Source organism: Chiloscyllium plagiosum, chromosome 9, assembly GCF_004010195.1.
Source record: "Chiloscyllium plagiosum isolate BGI_BamShark_2017 chromosome 9, ASM401019v2, whole genome shotgun sequence".
NCBI lineage: Eukaryota > Metazoa > Chordata > Chondrichthyes > Orectolobiformes > Hemiscylliidae > Chiloscyllium > Chiloscyllium plagiosum.
Genome location: NC_057718.1, coordinates 19,312,936 through 19,331,757, shown reverse-complemented (window position 1 = coordinate 19,331,757; position 18,822 = coordinate 19,312,936). Strand labels below are relative to the sequence as shown.

The following is an 18,822-nucleotide window of genomic DNA, read 5'->3' as shown; positions in this document are numbered from 1 at the left end:
AAATGTGATACTACCAGTGCAATAAGCTTCTCTTTAGGTCTGTCTGGTCGCACTATATTTCGTGCCAATTCAGCCCGTAAAGGATTTGCTTCTCACCCCTTTGCTGTAATGCCAAAATCCATTGCTTTACTTGTCTCATGATTATTGGGACTGAGGAAAGTCTTGTTTGATTTGTTTCTCTGAACTCTTTTATGTCTTATGACTGCAATGGATCCAAATCGCTATCCAGTCATCATTCTGAGGAAATGGTTGACCAACCTGAACTAACCTCCTGACTCTAATTTTCCACTGCTGGATTGGTTTTAGGACACCACTACTCTAACTTTGTAGGTTCCTCAGACTTTGAACTGTCAAAGGAATTGCGATCACAGAAATGTATGACCCACACCTCAAGTAAAACGTGTAACTGAATATTATCAGCCATTCAGAGAGTGGGAGGAGGGTGTGAATGTTCTCAGGGCACTTGTACATTCACTACCCGTGGCCAATCAGATTCCAGATTCATTGCAGTTGATTCAAAGCCAGGTTTACCCAGCAGTGTTGTACAGAGTAGGGTAAACGTCTTAGTGATCAGCACCATTTCACAAATGTGTGAGTGTGGTCTCTCATTCCAATGTACCGACATAGCAGAGCAAAGGCTCACCACTGCTCTGGTCCAATTCTGTGGGAAGTAGCTCTCAGTCAGTACTTTGGTCACTGTTTCTCCCCCACTTTGTACGAGGGTTTTTTTTTGTTTGAATAATCACAGTGTTGCAGTGTTGCTGCGAGAATTGTGGACTGATGATTTCACGTTTGGTATCCTCATTTGAATTTCAACTCACTGCATTATTGCTCAGAAATCAGAATGGAGTTGAATGATAATTAATTAAAGTTCACTCACTGTGTTAAGTGGTTTGGAAGAGAGAAGACTGTGAGACCAGACCCGATTGAGATGCATAAAGTTCTGAGGTTAGATGGGAAGCAACTGTTTCCCTTTGTTGAAAGGTCTAGAATCATTTTAAGATGGAGGGAAAGAGGTTTGGAGAAGATTTGAGGAAAACTGATGGTGATGAGGATCTGGGATGCTCTGCCTGGGAGGGTAGTTCAGGCAGGAAACTTTACAACTTTCAACAAGTACTTGGATGAGCATTGAAATGTCATAATATTCAAGGCTATGGGCAATGAGACCGGTGTAGATTGAGAGTAGTTTAGTCAGTGCAGGTGTGTTGGCCTGAAGGATCTCTTCTTTCGGTTTGATTCTATGTCTTGAGTTTTACCTTAGAAGTCCATCGCTGGCTGCACATTAAAATAGGCACTTTTAAAAATTTAATCTGTTCTCTTTGGGATGTCACGTGAACAGCAGTATTTTTACACAAAAGCGACTTTGAATCAGGCATAGCATGATTTAAATTAAGTTCCTTGTCAGGGATTGATTAATTCTATGATATAGTTATTTGAAACAGTACAACACATATTGCAAGTTATGAAGTAGATATTACAACAGTCCAACTATGTATGCAGCATGCATACACACGGCAGGATGGTTGCAAGACAAAATTGTATCATTCTTGTTTATTCATTCATGAGATGTGGGTGTCGCTGGCAGAGCCAACATTTATTACCTGTCTCTAGTTGTCCTTGAGAAGATGATGGTGAGCTGCCTTTAGATCCATGTGCTGTCATTAGACCCACAATACTGTTAAGGAGGGATTTCCAGGACTTTGGAATGGCAAATTATTTCCATGTCAGTTTGGTGAGTTTCTTGGAGGGGAACTTGCAAGTGGTGGTGTTCCCATGTGTCTACTGCATCTTTTTTTTTAGATTACATTACAGTGTGGAAACAGGCCCTTCAGCCCAACATGTCCACACCGACCCGCCGAAGCGCAACCCACCCATACCCCTACATTTACCCCTTACCGAACACGACGGGCAATTTAGCATGGCCAATTCACCTGACCTGCACATTTTTGGACTGTGGGAGGAAACCGGAGCACTCGGAGGAAACCCACGCAGACACAGGGAGAATGTGCAATCTCCACACAGTCAGTTGCCTGAGGCGGGAATTGAACCCGGGTCTCAGGCACTGTGAGGCAGCAGTGCTAACCACTGTGCGACTGTGCCACCCACCTTATAGATGGTACACGCTGCTGATAAAGTGTGTCAGTGGTAGAGAGTGGATATCTGTGTATGTGATGCCAATCAAGTGTGTTGTTTAATCCTAGATGGCGTTGAACTTTTTGAGTGTTGTTGGGGCTGCACTCATCCAGGCACGTGGGGAATATTCAATAACACTCCTGACTTGTGCCTTATAGATGGTGAGCAGGCTTTGGGGAATCAAGAGGTGAGTTACTCGCGACAGTATTCCTAACCTCTGACCTGCTCTCGGAGCCACTTTGTTTATGTGGTGAGTCCAATGAGTTTCTGGTCAATGGTAACTCTGAGGATGCTGACAGTAGAAGATTCAGTGACGACAATGCCATTGAAGATTAGTTTGTCTCTTATTGGAGGTGCTGATTGCCTGCCTTTGTGTGGCACAAATGTTACTTGCCACTTTTCAGCCCAAGGCTGGATGTTGTCCAGGTCTTTCTGCATTTGAATGTGGACTGCATCAGTATCTGAGGAGTTGTGAATGGTGATGAACATTGTGCAATTGTCAGCAAACATTCTCACTTCTGACCTAATGAACAAGGGAAGGTCATTGATGAAGCAGCTGAAGATGTTTGGACCTAGGACACTACTCGGAGGAACTGCTGCAAAGATGTCCTGGAGCTGAGATGACTGACCTCCAGCAACCATCTTCCTATGTGCCAGATATGACTCCACCCATGGAGGGATCTTCGCTTGATTCCTATTGGCTCTAGTTTTACTAGGGCACCTAGATGCCATACTCAGTCAAATGTGCACACAGAGCACATAGATGTCCTTGCTTAAAGGTGTGGGATACATACCCCTGCTTTCTGAAAGAAAGTTTATCTATTTACAGTTATAGGTAAGCCAGTGAGTATTTATGATGGAGTAGTAATTTGCTGATATATGCAGATCTCATAATGGTACGTTTGGTGACTCAAAGGCATAAGTAACATTGAGTGCTCTTGTTGTTTGTGTTGCTAAATTTTCTTCCATGAATTGGAGTTGCTTTTCCTGACGCATTGTTGGTCTGGTTCCGATCACCCACTGACTGATCTGGTTCTGTTTTGAGTGGTTCAAGTCTTAATGATATTTACTGTTTTGTTCTCTAACAGCTTCTAGCTCACTTTGAAATTTCCGGTTTTACTGCCAGATACTCTGAATTCGGTCCAAGTATTAGGCTTCTGTTAGTGAATTTTCCTTCGTCTTTATAACCTGTTCTTATAACTCTGCAGCTTCTTTCCTTCTCTTCATTTTGTTTCCTTTGAAGCCTGGGTCTCTTACACTTGCTACTTCACTGGTGGTTTGATTTTCTGCTATTGAGGTATCCACTTGAGCATTGTTGTTGTTAGATATTTTTGAAAGGATTGGCTCCTGAGTGATTTGTACTTCCTTATTATGTGCACTGTGCAGCTCCATCTGTAGTTTTGCAGCCTCCGTATCTTCGCCAGCATTGCTTTGAGTTCAAGCTGATGCTTCTGTGTTTGCTCCTGCTGAGCCTGATCTCATTTAAATGTGAGTTACTGTAGGTCTTCCTGTAAATCAGCAATCCCAGGAGGGAGGTGGTGGTGCAGTGATAGTGTCACTGGACTAGTCATCCATAGTTCATGTCTAATATTCTGAGGAAGTGGGTTCAAATCCCATCATGGCAAATAGTGAAATTTGAATGGACTAAAAGTCTGGAATTAAAAGTTAGTCAATTGTTATATATTCCCATTTGGTTCATTAATGTCAGGGAAGAGATCTGCCATTTCTGCCCTGTCTGGCCTACCCATGACTCCAGAGGCACAGCAATGTAGTTGACTCTTAACTGCCCTCTGAAATAGCTGAGTGAGCCACTCCATCCTGTTAGGATGGGTAATAAATACTGACCCTGTCAGCAATATCCTGATTGTTTAAAAGGTATCACATAGGATTGGTGATCCAGGGCTGTTCACCCTGCTGCCTTTCTAGCTCTTCCAGATCTTCGTTCCTCCTTGGGAGATACACAATGGTATGCCCTGAAGATTTCTTCATCTTAGAGATGGTATTCTCAAGTTTGGATTTACTCTGAGCCTGTGGTTCAGCTTTTTCCTCCTGCTGTCACAGCAGAGAGCTGAGGGTTCAGCTGCTCTGACCCGGTAGAGAGTGAGGCCTTTCTAACTTTTTTGATTTTTAAGCTCTGCAAGTGTTTCTTCAATAGCCTGCTGCAGTTTCTGTTGACTTGTAGATATTTGATAGGTTCAATGGATTGGATCCAGTGTAAGGTCACAACGTGTTGGCACACCTAATTGGGCAGCAGTGTCTAGCATCAAACATCGGTGATGTCCAGGCAGGCAGATTGTACTTGCACTCCAGCAGAGTTTTACATTCACAGGCTTCATCATATGTCTGCGCTACATATTTTATAGCATGCACAGGGGTAGTATATTGGCACTTACGTCTATGTCAGTCCTAGCCAGTAGCGAATAGTTGTCTGTTTTCTGAGGATTTTTACTGAAACTCGAGCTGGTGCGATGACTTTAAAGTTGTCTATGAGATTGACAGTGTTCACAATTCATTGTCTCATTGTATATCGTCAGGTTCTGGTTTGTTGATCGCTTCATATGTATGTTTCTGGTGGATCAGCCGATGGTCTTTATTGTAGTTTGAAGGTACTCCTAGTGCTTGGTTTGATTGAGTATGTGCATGGCTTTTCATAGCTGCATCAACCTTTACTGTTGTGCACTGTCTCTGCCACTTGGCTTTTCTTGCAAAATAGATTGACTACTGGGCATTTCCTCGGTGCATGCAGAAGATCAAGCCTTCCACGTTTCATTGTATGTTTGAGTGTTCTAGTGATTATTTCAACTATTGAGTTTGTCTTAGGACCTGTCAGCTTTGTCAACCTGCAAGGATGGCTTTGTGCTTATGCCCATTTTTCTGCAGCTCTTTGATGTGATACGTGTTTGGTTTGTCGAGCCAACGACCTTTGGGGTGAATGTGATCATTGTGTTTACTAGCTTTCCATTTGAAATATCACAAACTGAGTCTTTTTCTCTGCATCTGCATAGGAAGTGGTTTACGGGTTATGTCTAAGTGGCAGGAATTCTAGTCACACCAATCTAACATTTTAATCAGACTCTGGATTTAAAAGTCTTTCCAGTGTAGTCAGTGTCCTTTGGGGATCTTGTAGGTTTTTAGCTGGTAATCCTGACATGTTAAGTGTGTATATACCCCTGTTCCCAATTTCTACGCAAATCTTACTGACTTGCTTTTCTGTACTGGACACACCTGAGTGCAGGCACCAAAACTCTGGAAGCTGTTTAAACAGCATTTTTAAAATCTGTTACAAGACCTGCTATGTCTGAATGTAAACAAAGGAATGGTGTGGGCATCCTGACAATATGCCTTTCATATTGCCTTAATTGTTATCAATGTGACACATGCTCCGATCACTTACCTTTCTTGAGTGAGTGAAACTGACTCCTCATTAAAGATTTGTTTGCTTACCACCAAACTGTGTTTTCAATATACTCTATCACTGTAACAAAGATGTTGAGGGGGAGAGTCCAAAACTAGAGGGCATAGGTTTAAGGTGAGAGGGGAAAGATGTAAAAGGGACTGAAGGGGCAACTTTTTAACACAAAGGGTGGTGCGTGTATGGAGTGAGCTGCAGAGGAAGTGGTGGAGGCTGGTACAATTAACTGTGTTCAAAAGGCATCTGGATAGGTATATGAATAGGAAGGGTTTAGAAGGATATGGGCTAAATGCTGGCAAATGGGACTAGATTTATATAGGATATCTGGTTGGCATGGATGAGTTGGACCAAAGGGTCTGTTTCTGTGCTGTACATCTCTATGATTCTATACGGAGGAACCTTGATTATCCGAATTTTGGATTATCCAAACAAGATCGCAAGGTCCCTATGCTTGGCTAAACTGTGTTATCCAGCATTCGATTATCCAAACATTTGATTATTCGAACACAATACTCCCCACCCATGTTGATCGGATAATTGAGGTTCCTCTGTATATAAATGTCAGCACAACTTAAGCCTGTCAATCATGTGCATCTCCTGGAAATGAACCAGCGCACTGATTGTTCAGGAGGGGGAGGCTGCATCAGCACCATGTTTTCCAACATGGTTGACCACGTCACGCAGAGTCACAAAGTTGTGTACACATATCACATGGCATCCTTAACAGCAAACTTTCTCAAAGGCACGATACACATACACTATCGGCTCACTCACAGGCAGTGCATTCCAGGTTCTAACTATTCACCTTGTAAAACTGATTTTTCAGGGAGAAAGTGAGGGCTGCAGATGCTGGAGATCAGAGCTGAAATGTGTTCAGGAAGAAGGGCTTATGCCCGAAACGTCGATTCTCCTGTTCCTTGGATGCTGCCTGACCTGCTGCGCTTTTCCAGCAACACATTTTCAGCTCAAACTGATTTTTCAGCATATCACTGTTGGTTTTCTGCCATTTACCTTAATTTGGTACTGCCCGGCTGTTGAGATTTTGGCCCAATGGGAACAGTTTCTCCCTGTCTTTGCTGTCTAGACCCATTCTCATAAGCTTCTCTTCTTGGATGGAGACCAACTCCCTACTTCTCCAATCTGTCATTGTAATTGAATTCCCTCAACCCTCGAATCGTTCCTGTAAATCCTTCCTATACTCTTTCTACAACTCTTTACCTCTTTCCTTAAGTGTGGTGGCCAAAGTTGGATACAATAGTCCATTTGAGACTTAACTAGAATTTTGCAGAAGTTCATCATAACCTGCATGCTTTCATACTCTATACAGAGGAACCTCGATTATCCGAATACAAATTATCCGAAAATCGGATTATCCAAAGGAGATCTCGAGGTCTCAACAGAAACATTACATCAAAGACATTTGGCCAACACTGATCGTGTCTTTTGTTTACAGTGATTAAAAGTGCTGCCGAGAACAGTCCTGGACTGATGGGAGCGCAGTACCATCTCTAAATGACACACCTCCCACCTCCTCTCTCTCCCCACACTTCCCTGGAGTTCTACACAAAGGTGTACCCAAACCCCACTTCCCCAGATAATCTTTCCAGCATTGTCTTATACAGGGCAGAGGTGGAACCTGTCAAAAAGTTGCAGTAAAAAGATGTGTGTGTGTGCGTGTGTGCTGTTTGGAGACTCACACCCCAAAAAGGCAGTAGCAGCAGCAGTCTTGTTGTGGTGTCCAGTCCGGCTGGGGTTTGTGGGGGTGAGGGTGTGGGCGAACGGAGTGCGCGCGAGGGGTGGGGGAGAGTGGGGTGGGGGCGGACGGGATTTGGAGTGGGCGGGGGGCAGTGATGGAAGGTGTTGGGTGGCGGGCGGGGAGTGGTTTTGGACGGGGTTGGGGGACGGGCAGAGGCTTGTGCGTGGTGCGCTACTGCCTCGTCTGAACAGGGAGCAGACTTAATAGAAAACTCGCAGCCCCAGAGGAAAGGCATTGAATTGATTAATCGAATAATCAATTATCTGAACAAAATAGTGCCCGCCCATCTTGTTCAGATATTCAACGTTCCCCTGTACTCTTTACAAAGCTCAGATCCCATATGCATTTCAAACCATCTTTTTGACCTCTCTTACTGCCTTCCACAGTTTGTGCAGATAGAGCCTAGGTCCTTCTGTTCTAGAATTATATCCACAGTTTCATCTTGCCCTTCTGCATTCTTCAGACCAAAATGTATCACTTCACATTCCTCTGCTTTAAATTTCACTTGCCTGATGTTCACGTTCCACCAGCCTGTCTTCGTCCTGTTGGAGTCTATCAGGATTGCCTTCACAGAAACTTCCAAATTTTGTGTCATCTTCCAATCTTGAAGTTGTGCCCTGTATATCCATTATTGATGTTGATCAAGAAAATCAAAGTCCTAGTACAAACCCCTAGGAACCCCAATGAATACCATCACTCAGTCTGTAAAATAACTGTTCGCCCCTGCTCTGTTTCCTACCATACAGCTGACTGCATATCCATGATGCCACTTTCCATTTTATTCCACGGGCTTCACATTTGCTGACAACCCTCTGAGTGTGGCACTTTATCAAACACCTTTCGGACGCTCCCATATCAACCCACATCAACCCTCATCTGACCACTCTGTGACCTCATCAAAAAACTCTTGCCAAGGTAGCTCAGCACAATGTACCATTGCCAAATCCATGCTCGCATTCATTAATGAATCCACATTTGTTCAAGTGAAAGTGCTGCGAAGGTAATAATGATGGACTAAAATAGGATATGAATCTGAAGGTGTTGTGGGTGCAAAGCGCAATGGTGACCTGTGGCTAAAGGTGGGAAAATTAGTTCACTGAATTACATGATTTATTGACTAACTAGGTCATGATAGTCAGTAATTACAAATGTAACTAAAGTGCAAATTGTGTTTGCTGTTCCACTCAGATGCTTTCACTGAAATTGAGCTGGGATCTGTGCTCTGATCAATATATACTGAGGACCTTGGACTGGGCTTTAAGCTCAAAGAAAGTGGATGACAGGTGGAGGGAGATGCAGAAATCTAAGCAGAGAAGTTGAATGGAGCCTTGACATGATTTTGATAAATAGCATCAGAATGAAACCAGGAATGGACAGAAGGTAGTAATAGCACATCAGTGCATAAGGTGAATGCAAAGATCAGTAGTAAACAACAAAGATTTAGGTTTCTTATCAGAATTTGCAACACATTTGTAAATAAAATAAATGAACTGGCAGCACAAATAGAGACAAATAGTTTTGATTTAATCACAATTACAGAGATTGTAATCTCTGGTTAGAATGTGACCAAGGCCAGAGATAAATATTCCAAATTACACAATATTTTGAAAAGACAGAATTGTAAAAAAGTAGAGCGGATAGAGAAGGACTGACCCTGATTGTATGGAATGCCAAAAGGGGACACATTTAAGACACACAAGTGTGTTTTACCCTCTCGGTTTCCTATCCCAAAACTAACTGTAGGCTAGCATAGTCCAAGAATAGCTATATTGGCATTGTAAGTTTGAGAAGGCTGGGAAATTTCAACAAGTAACTCAGCACCTGACCCCCCAAAGTTTGTCTACCATGGACAAGGCACAAGCCAGGAGTGGCATGGAATACTCCCCGCTTGCCTGGACATGTGCAGCTCCAACATTGCAGAAGCTAGACACCATCCAGGACAAAGCAGCCCACTTGATTGGTCCCACATCCACAAGCATCTACTCCCTCCATCATCAGCACTCAGTAGCAGCAATGTGTGCTGTCCATAAGATGCACTGGAATCATTCACTAAGTCTCTTTTGACGGCAACTTGTGAACCGCTAACCTCCACTACCTGGAAGAAAATGGCAGCAGATGCATGAGGATACTGGCATCTACAAGTTCCCCTCCAAGCTGCACATCATCCAGTTTTGGAACTCTGTTGCCATTCATTCCCTGTCACTGGGTGTAAATCTTGTAGCTGTCAGCTATCAGGATTGTAGGTCTACCCACAGCTGGGGACTGGAGCGTTTCAGGAAGGCAGAGTCGAAGAGTGTGGTGCCAGAAAAGCACAGCCGATCAGGCAGCATCTGAGGAGCTGGAGAGTTGACGTTTCGAGCCTAAGCTCTTCATTAAGAATGAGCTTACCACCAGTTGGGATGCGAGTGTCCCCACTAAGAACACGAATGGGTGAAACAAAAAGCATAGGATGGGCATGCCACAGTCATTGCCGTTCGGTGGGAGGTGGAAATTGAAGTTATAAAGTTCAGGTTGGAACAGGTACTTTGACAAAGGAGTCTGAAATCTCTTTCTTCTGCTTTACTGAAAGCAATGCTCATGATAATGGACTCCTGAACTACAAAGTGCTCTTTTTCCTGGTCCTCCTCGTGGTCACCTGGATGTTCCCTAAACTGACACTGAAATGGAGTTTCAAAGCCATTGAGTTCTTCTGCCCAGAGCTGAGAAGGACATTACAGGGCTGTTGACTTGCGCTTTGACATTCAGTCAGCAGAAAAAAGCAATTATTAGGAGATGGAACTGAGGCCGTTTGAATCCAGAATTATTCCTGTCAAGATTAGCAGAAAGGTCAGACTTCCCCCTCCATCCTTGAGAATGAGCAGTAAGCCTTGCTTCCCCAGTCCGGTATTTCTGAAATTGTAGAGAAAAGCTGGGGAACAGACCTTCCTTAAGACTGACAGAATGCCAGTGCCTTCATTGGGCTGATGAGGCCTTCGTTTTCCAGTGCTTGTGATTAGGTGGGAAGTGGGGGGCTCTCTGTGAGACAATTGCCTGCACTCCTGCAGCTAAAGCCAGCTGCCTTATCCCTTCGGCACAATCCCAGAGCTATGGGAATAACATGCACTAATGTCAATATTAGGAGCTGGCTCATGAACAGAGGTCTCCTGGCACCTGACCTAAATAAACAACAGCATAAAAGCAGCATAAATTGCCTTAATTAAGAGTTTTAAATCTTGTCTTCAACTTCAGGTGTGGCATTTGTGACAACGCCAATCCAGATACCCGTCAGTAAAAACCCACAGCAGTTTCGTGGCAGTGCCCCTCCTCCCACCCACCCTGTCAATTTCATTCCTTTCTTCATTTATTTTCTTCGAGCCCCACCTTCTCCCTCTGTGTCCACTGCAGCTGGCTCCTCCTTTCACCTCAGGCTTTCCATACCACTTTCAGCTCACACTACATTGTTACAGTGGATATATAGTAGTGGAACTGGTTAGCAGTGAGAGTCCACTCTTTGAGATTAAATTTTGCGTAAGGAAACCATCTGGTCAGATCAGACCACACTTAGCTCATCTGTGCAAAGCCTAGGAACAGCAGGAGGCCATTCACGCTCTTGAGTCTGTTCTGCTGTTCAGTCAGAGCATGGCCGACCTGTGTGCTGCTCCCATCTGCCTTAACTCCAGAAATATTTAACAGAGAATTGCACACGGAAGCCATTTAGCCTGTTGTGCCTGCACCAGCTAGTATCAATCTCCTGCTTTTTGCCCATACCCTAGGGCAGGAGGTTTTTTTTAATCCAAATAATAATCCACTGCCCTCTTAAATACCTCCTTCCAGCTTTAGTTCACACAAATCTCACTCAGATAATTCATCTCAGAGTCTCAGCAATAGATGAGTGGAGACAGAGGCAGTAGGAGGCAGTCTTAGTAACAGAGTGACTATTTAGTCAAAAACTTTTCTCAGTGTCGAATACAACAGCAAGATAGGGGAACAATTTTGTTCGCGCTCAAACAGTCAAACAGCTTGTGTCAGTGGCTGGGAAGCAACGTTTGTGTTTGTGGGCGCTGAATGAAGAGTAACTGTGCGCGAGGTGTAAAGGAGAAGTGATATTGGGTGGGTTTTAAGTGGTAAATAATTTTGAGAGGCGTGTAAGTGAAGAGTAAAATCAAATGGGGTGTAAAATCAATATTCTACCCAAAGGACTTTCCAATTTGATATCAGCCCATCGGATCCAAATCTAAAATGTTTTTTATTGCTAACTGGTGAAACAAGTAAAGGCCGAGTGCTGGCAAATGGGATGAGGTTAATTTCGGATATCTGGTCAGTATGGACGAGTTGGACCGAAGGCTCTGTTTCTGTACTGCGCAACTCTATGACTCTAAGTGAAATAATTGATTGAATGAGTTCCTTATCATGTTTTATGTCAAAGAGTTCTACATTTCTGCTACCTTTTGTGCACAGAAATATTTTGGAATGTCACTTGTGGGTGACCTGGCTCTGCTTTTCAGGTTTGATCTGCTTCTCCTGGATGCCCCTCCAACAGTAAAAGGATTCAAAAATAACCTGAGCCAAACCATAAAAACCTCCATCAAATCTACCCATTTGGCTTCTCCATTCCAGGGACTGCAGGCTGAGTTTCAATAATCTCTTGGGACTAAAGAGCTAATTTGTGGTTCTTAGGCAGCACCTGACTAAAGAAGATTTAATCCCTTTGACTGAGCAAGGTCAAGTAATGGGCACTGGAATCAGCATAGCAGGGACTCTGGGATTCTCATGATCACACAATTGTTATAATATTTGAGGAGGCCTGTGGGTTGATCATACCGTCTCTCACTCTTTCTCTCTCTCTGTACCTTTCTCTCCCCCAATTAGTAATGTGCCTAGTGTCATTCCACACTCCCAGCCTTCTCCCTTTAACTTCTGTATATTTTTCCTCTTTAGTTAACAATCTAATTCAGTTTGTAACTCCTCGATAGCTTTATCAGATTCCTGAGCATTGCGTGCCATGTCTCAGTGTAGAAACATTCTTCTTGGCTTCTTTTGCCAATTATCACAAATGTGTGCCCTCTCATCCTTGATCCTTTTCCCATTTCCCTTATCCATTCTGCAACCCATAATAGTGCATTAAATATCAGCAATCAAAGGGAGAGCATGTTGGGTTAAATGGTTAAGTTTAATGGAATATTGGACTGGGTATAAAATGGGTTGCTGATTCACTGTTGTCCTCAGGATGATGATCAACCTTGTTGTATATGTGTGACATCACCAGGGAGTTATACACTCCCTGTTCACAATCTGTCTGAGCCAGAACTTTACAATGTCACAAGAGAGAGGAGTGCTGTAGGAAGACTCCAATCCTAGATCAAGACAATAATAAAGAGTCAATGGAAAGTGGTCAGCCAGTGTTCAACTAGGGACCATGGAACAATTCAGGAAAATTAAAGTTGGCGCAGACTTGATGGGCCGAAAGGCCTTACTCCTTGCTGAAAACCTCTGACTCTGTGACTCCATGTGCCTACAAATTCAGGAAATCTGCTCCTCGTCATGCCCCTTGGGAACTTCTGATTCTGTAGTTAACATTTCTGATTTCCTCTTTGATCCTGGTTCAATCCTGAACAGGACTGCAGACCTGTTCTAGCTGCAGCTGAAATATGTTACTAATTCCTTAGGAAGTGGTCAAATTGGGCCAATTTGGACTAATGTAGAAAAGATGTGAATTTGGGCTCAGGATCAAATTTGCTGCATCTACTTTCCTGAGGCTTGCATGAATAGAAAAGGTCCCGTCAGTTTTGACGTGATAATGAGCTCCTTCTCCCTATCCTGGGAACTTTCCTCTTCTTAGAAGTAAAAGCAAGTGGTGGAATGGTTCCTTTGATCATTTTAGTTGGCTGCAGTACAGTCTCACTGCCTTCTTTTTTTACCTAAAACTGTCAAGGAAGGAATTTCAAGCCCATAATGGTTACATATAGTGTGTGGTCTGTTAACATTTGAGAAATGGGACAATGAGTGTGGGTAGGGAATCCCTTGGTGGTTATTTACCTGATCAATAATGTACAACCTCAGAGCCTATGGGATTTTGATCAGTCTCAATTACTGTCTGGAAGACGTAAATTGTTATATCTACCGCAGACAAAAGACTTCCTGCTTTCTTGCATATAAAATCCTTTTTTTGATTTGTTTTTCGTAAGCAACGGTGATGTTAACGTGTGCTGGGTTATTCCCCCATTCCCTTGAGATAGAGGCTCAGCCATGACCATATGAAGGATATTATTAAGCTGGAGAGGGTTCAGAAGAGATTTACCAGGATGTTACTGGTAATGGAAGGTTTGAGATTAAAGGGGAGACTGGTTAGGCTGGGACTTTTCTCATCAGCGCGTAGGAAGTTGAAGGCTGACCCTACAGAGGTTTATAAGATCATGAGGGGTGTAGATACAATGAATGGCAGGTATCTTCTCCCAAGGGTGGGGGATTTCTTGACTTAAAAAAGACATATGGGGCAAATCTTTTACACAGAGAACGGTTTGTGTGTGGAATGAACTTCCTGAGAAAGTGCTAGGTGCGGGTACAGTTACAACATTTAAGACATTTTGATAAGCATGTGAATAAGAAGTGTTTGGAGGATATGGACCAAGTGAGGCAGCTGGCACTAGTTTAGTTTGGGATTATGGTCAGTATGGACTGGCTGGACCAAAGGGTTAGTTTCCACGCTGTGTGACTCTATGACTCTATGTTGAATGGTAGAACAGGCTCTTGGGGACAAATGGCCTATTTCTGCATCTAGTTTCTTTGTTTCCCCGTACCCTTCCTAGATGATGGATTAGCAATTTGCAAAACTGCCTCTTTAATACCAATGGCAAATTATTTACTTAGTGTCTTTAATCACAGCGACATTGTAAAACAAAATAAGACTTCAACCCACATGGGATATCGAGGCAGTTGCTCAAAGAGGTGGGTTTTAAGGGCTGTTTTAAAGAAGGAAGGTGAGGTGGAGGAGTTAAGGGAATAAATACCATCGCTCAGAGCCCTGGTAACTGAAAGCACAGTCACCATGTTGAGTCTGGGAAGCAAAACAGCCAGAATTAGAGAGTGTAGATATTTGGGAGGATTGTGGAAATTATGAAGGTGGGGTGGGATGAGGCTGTGGGAGATTCAGACAAATGGATGACATTTTTAAAATCATAATGTTGCTTGACTAGGAACCAGTGTAGGTTAGTGAGCACGGTATTTGGGGGTGTTGACACAGGACTGGCTGTGATGTTAAGAAACAGGTAGCAGAATTTGAGATGACCACAAGTTTACAATGAGGGGAATGTGGGAGCTCAGCTGGGTGTGCATGGAATGGATAAATCTGAGGTAATGAAGGTCTGGGTGAGGTCCTCAGCAGCACATGAGCTGAGATAGGACTCAGGTGGGTGATGTTACGAGGTGAACAATAGTGGCCTCAGAGAATATGAGATAAGAAGCTGTTCTTGGGACCAAATGAAACACCCACCGCACAGTACTGTTCTGTTCTCTGAACTCAGTGGAGGATTTGGAAGGTTATCCCTCCTGAGTCTAGTTTGGAGACACAATGAAAGAGGGGAATTATTCAATTGGAACGAGTGGAGGGCACCGCTACCTTACCACCAAGGCCAGTGGATCATTTCCCACTGCGCCATCAATTGTGGTCCTCATGGACAATGTTAGTGGGCTCTTCAGGGTCTCATAGCCTCACTACTGGAGTCCCACACTGCACCTTCAATGCTTAACCCCACACAACACAGTGGAGTGCATTATCTGAAATCCCTCTCTTGTTGACTCCTGAAATAGACCGTGTCGTGAAGGAAACCCCCCCCCACCCCCAAAGCCATTCCAGCGTGGTTCACAGTTGAGAGTGTGGTGCTGGAAAAGCACAGCCGGTCAGGCAGTATCCGAGGAGCAGGAGAGTCGATGTTTTGAGCATCTTCCTGATGAAGAACTCATGCTGTGAACGTCGATTCTCTTGCTTCTCAGATGCTGCCTGACCTGCTGTGCTTTTCCAGTGCCACACTTTTTAACTCTGATCTCCAGCATCTGCGGTCCTCACTTTCTCCCAGTGTGGTTCACAGCCAGTTAAGACCCTTGGGAGTAGAATCACTGTTGGAACGTGGAGTCAGTTACACGCACGTAAAGCTCAACCAGATACTTCTGTTTGAGGGGCTAATTGATGAATAAATGTTTACACAGCTACAATCGAGAACTCCCCTCCTCTTGTCTGCACAGAAGCAGCAGCCTAGACTTTGTGCTTCAGACCTCAGACCGGGGGTGTCCTGGCTAATACATGCCCCTCAGCTGACACCTAAAGATCATTCATCTGTTTTACTATTCCCTCACCCCAATCACAATCCTTGTTCTTGTTCAGCCATGTGCTGTGGGATAGTGATGTTTATGCTGCCAGGCTCACTCTGCCCCCCGGGCTCCCTCTTGCTGTCCCATTTTGGTTCACTCTTGTGAATTCCCACATCGTGCCCCTTCCCCCCGAGCAGACTCTGCTGTCTCGCAACCTGCAGGTCAGGGGTCAGGGGCCAGCAGATGCGTTCGGGCTGCATCTGGAGATCAATTTGATCCCCTCGACCCTGTTTACGTCTCCACTTTTAGTCTCACTGAGATGCTGGAGCCACTTCACAGCAAAGAAGAAAGATGATGTGTGAACGCCTCACTGAGAGTTATAATTCATGTCAGTGAAAGTGCCATTGCAACGTGACACCGTTTCACTGCTGAAATGAGCCAGATCCCCTCGTGCGTTTTATATTTAAGATTGCACAATCTCCCATCGTTATATTTTCCAGACAATCCTCTTTGTCAGCCCCTTTGATGCTTTCCCTCCCCCCCACTCTTTGTCCTGCTCAGGCACACAACTGCCCTGTGGCTAAAGGTAACCCCTTGCACTGAAAGGACTCGGACTTCTCCCAGCCGGCCTTCTTTCGTCAAGATGCTTAGCTTCACCTTTGCGCCTGCTTATGGTTACACAGCTGACTGTAGGGCAATCATAAATGTGGAGTAGTACAGTCAAACTCCAACATATTGTACAACCTCGCCGTTCTCCAATCAGCCTTTTCGGCAGAATTATTCATGAAAAGTTTTAACTCCAGCTTGCATTGCATTGAGTACCTTAGGACAGAAAATGTCCTGAAGTACAACACTGTCTGAAACAGAGCAATAGTCGAAAACTGGAACAAGTGTGCAGGCCAGAACAAGCTTGAATAGGAGCTTTGTTGAGTTTGGTTTAGCTAACAAATGGTGGTCATCCATAGCCAATGGCAGACTCTGTTGACAAGAACATGTTTGCTTTTTAAGAGCAAGCACAGTTTCTGGGTTACTGTGAATGGAGCTCTCATTTGGGACATTCATGTTAAATTTTCCGCATTCCTTTCTTTGATTATTAACCAGCGGTGCAGTAAAGAAGTCCCCCCCCTTTGGTGAGAGCAACCCCTGCAGCAGGAAGGATAGACAATGGGCTGCTCTTCTAGTGGATGTTTCGGGATATTATCGAATGGCGTGGAGTGGTAGAGAGCAGTCTGACTGTGGAACACTCGGGTACACTTTACTTGACCTCATTCCTCATTGCCATGTGGCACCTCAGAAAGAGAAAGTCTCAGGTTTACTAAAAAAGGGGCTTACGTATACCTCCTAACCACTTGACAAAACATTTCTGCCATGCCCCTGAGCGATTTCTCAACATTTTATATTGATGGAGCTTTATTAGTTATTCGTTTTATAAACCCTAATCCTTCCCGCAGGCACTTTTGAAATAAAAGGGAATAGATAAAATTACATTTTCAAATGCGCTGAATTATTCATTAAATATCAATCAGGTTCCCCCTGAGCCAACTCATTTTCCTTTGTGGCCCCATAGCTCCCATTGTCTTCTCCATTCAAACAGAACAGGTTGGATAGATTAGATTACTTACAGTGTGGAAACAGGCCCTTCGGCCCAACAAGTCCACACCGACCCGCCGAAGCATAACCCACCCATTCCACTACATTTACCCCTTTTCCTAACACTACGGGCAATTTAGCATGGCCAATTCACCTGACGTGCACATCTTTGGACTGTGGGAGGAAACCGGAGCACCCGGAGGAAACCCACACAGACACGGGGAGAATGTGCAAACTCCACACAGTCAGTCGCCTGAGTCGGGAATTGAACCCGGGTCTCTGGCGCTGTGAGGCAGTAGTGCTAACCACTGTGCCACCGTGCCGCCCACGGATAGTTGATCAGGTACACTATTACTATGTAATAATACTTGCAGAAACCAGAGTCCATCACATTCAGTGTTAGTTTGAAATACCTGGAGTTATGTTAACATTACGAGTTTAATTTCAGGTCTGACTTTTGCTCTGAGGCCTTCACATGACAATCACTTCGACCAGCTGATTGTGAAATCTGCCTCCCTCCCGAGCAGTTTACTCTGAGTAGATCCTGTCCTTCACAGTAAGGTTTATTAATTTTTTTATATGTTTCCTGGAGTCAGGCTGATCGTTGTAACATCTTATTTGCAGATGTCGATGAATGTGCAAACAGCACGGTGTGCGGCACTCATGGATTCTGTGAAAACACAGCTGGGTCCTTCCGCTGTCTCTGTGACCAGGGCTTCCAGGATCTACTGGAGGGGCAAGGCTGTGTGGGTGAGTTCCTGTTCTTTGCCAAGTAATGCTTCAAAGGCTGAACCACGGACTCTGTTCAGACAACCTGCAGCAGGATCGGAGCACATTCCAGGGATAACAGTGAAGCCCAATAGCTAAAGAATGGATGGATAGTGTGTGGTTATGTGTGATCACAAGACTGGAGCACAGAGAACAGCAGCATCAAAGTCTGAGAGAAGGTACTAGGCTTGCACTTTTCTCAGTCATTTTAATCCGTAGTGCTTCCTTGAGATGGTAGAGAGCATGTCCACATAATACACTACAGCTTTCATACTGCAAATCACAAAGACTGAAATTAACTTTCACCAATGTAAATACTAAATACCTTGAAATATTAAGGGAAATAAAGCATTCTGTGCATTCTGTACAAATCACAGATAGCTGCAAACAGGGTCTATCAGTTTGTACTGAAAACACTGAATCCATTCTTATGAGTTTAATACTAAGCTGCAACTAGCAAATAATTCCACTAATAATCTGCGGTATTCCGCTTTCACCTTCAATTTACAGTAAACAGTCCATGAGGTCCTACCAGAAATTATATTACACACAAATCTCCTCTCAACTTATTTCACACAAGAACCCATTCATTTATCCTTCTATTCCCAATCATGTGTTCATCTAGCTTCTCCCCCTTATCTGTTTGCTCTATGTCCGTGGGGTGTCATACACTTGGGTGGAATCCAGCTGCAGTTTTCCTAAATGGGACTTCAGTTAACTGTGACCCACTTCACTGGGGTCTTCCTTTATTTTGGAAGCCATTTCCAGGGAGGCCAAAGAGCCAGATGCATGTATTTTGTTCACGGCCTGTGGGTGTCGCTGACTGGGCCAACACTTATTGATGGAAATGTGTTGCTGGAAAAGCGCAGCAGGTCAGGCA

General features: G+C 44.1%; 1 protein-coding gene across 6 annotated transcripts in view; it reads left to right on the top strand.

Moving 5' to 3' along the window:
- ltbp1 (latent transforming growth factor beta binding protein 1) overlaps nucleotides 1–18,822 on the top strand; it is a 339,046-nt gene that overhangs the window by 257,525 nt on the left and 62,699 nt on the right. For all 6 annotated transcript variants that reach the window (XM_043695510.1, XM_043695509.1, XM_043695512.1 and 3 more), the window contains one exon: nucleotides 17,799–17,924. In XM_043695510.1, the coding sequence (XP_043551445.1) occupies nucleotides 17,799–17,924 (126 nt within the window). The remainder of the gene's footprint in view (nucleotides 1–17,798; nucleotides 17,925–18,822) is intronic.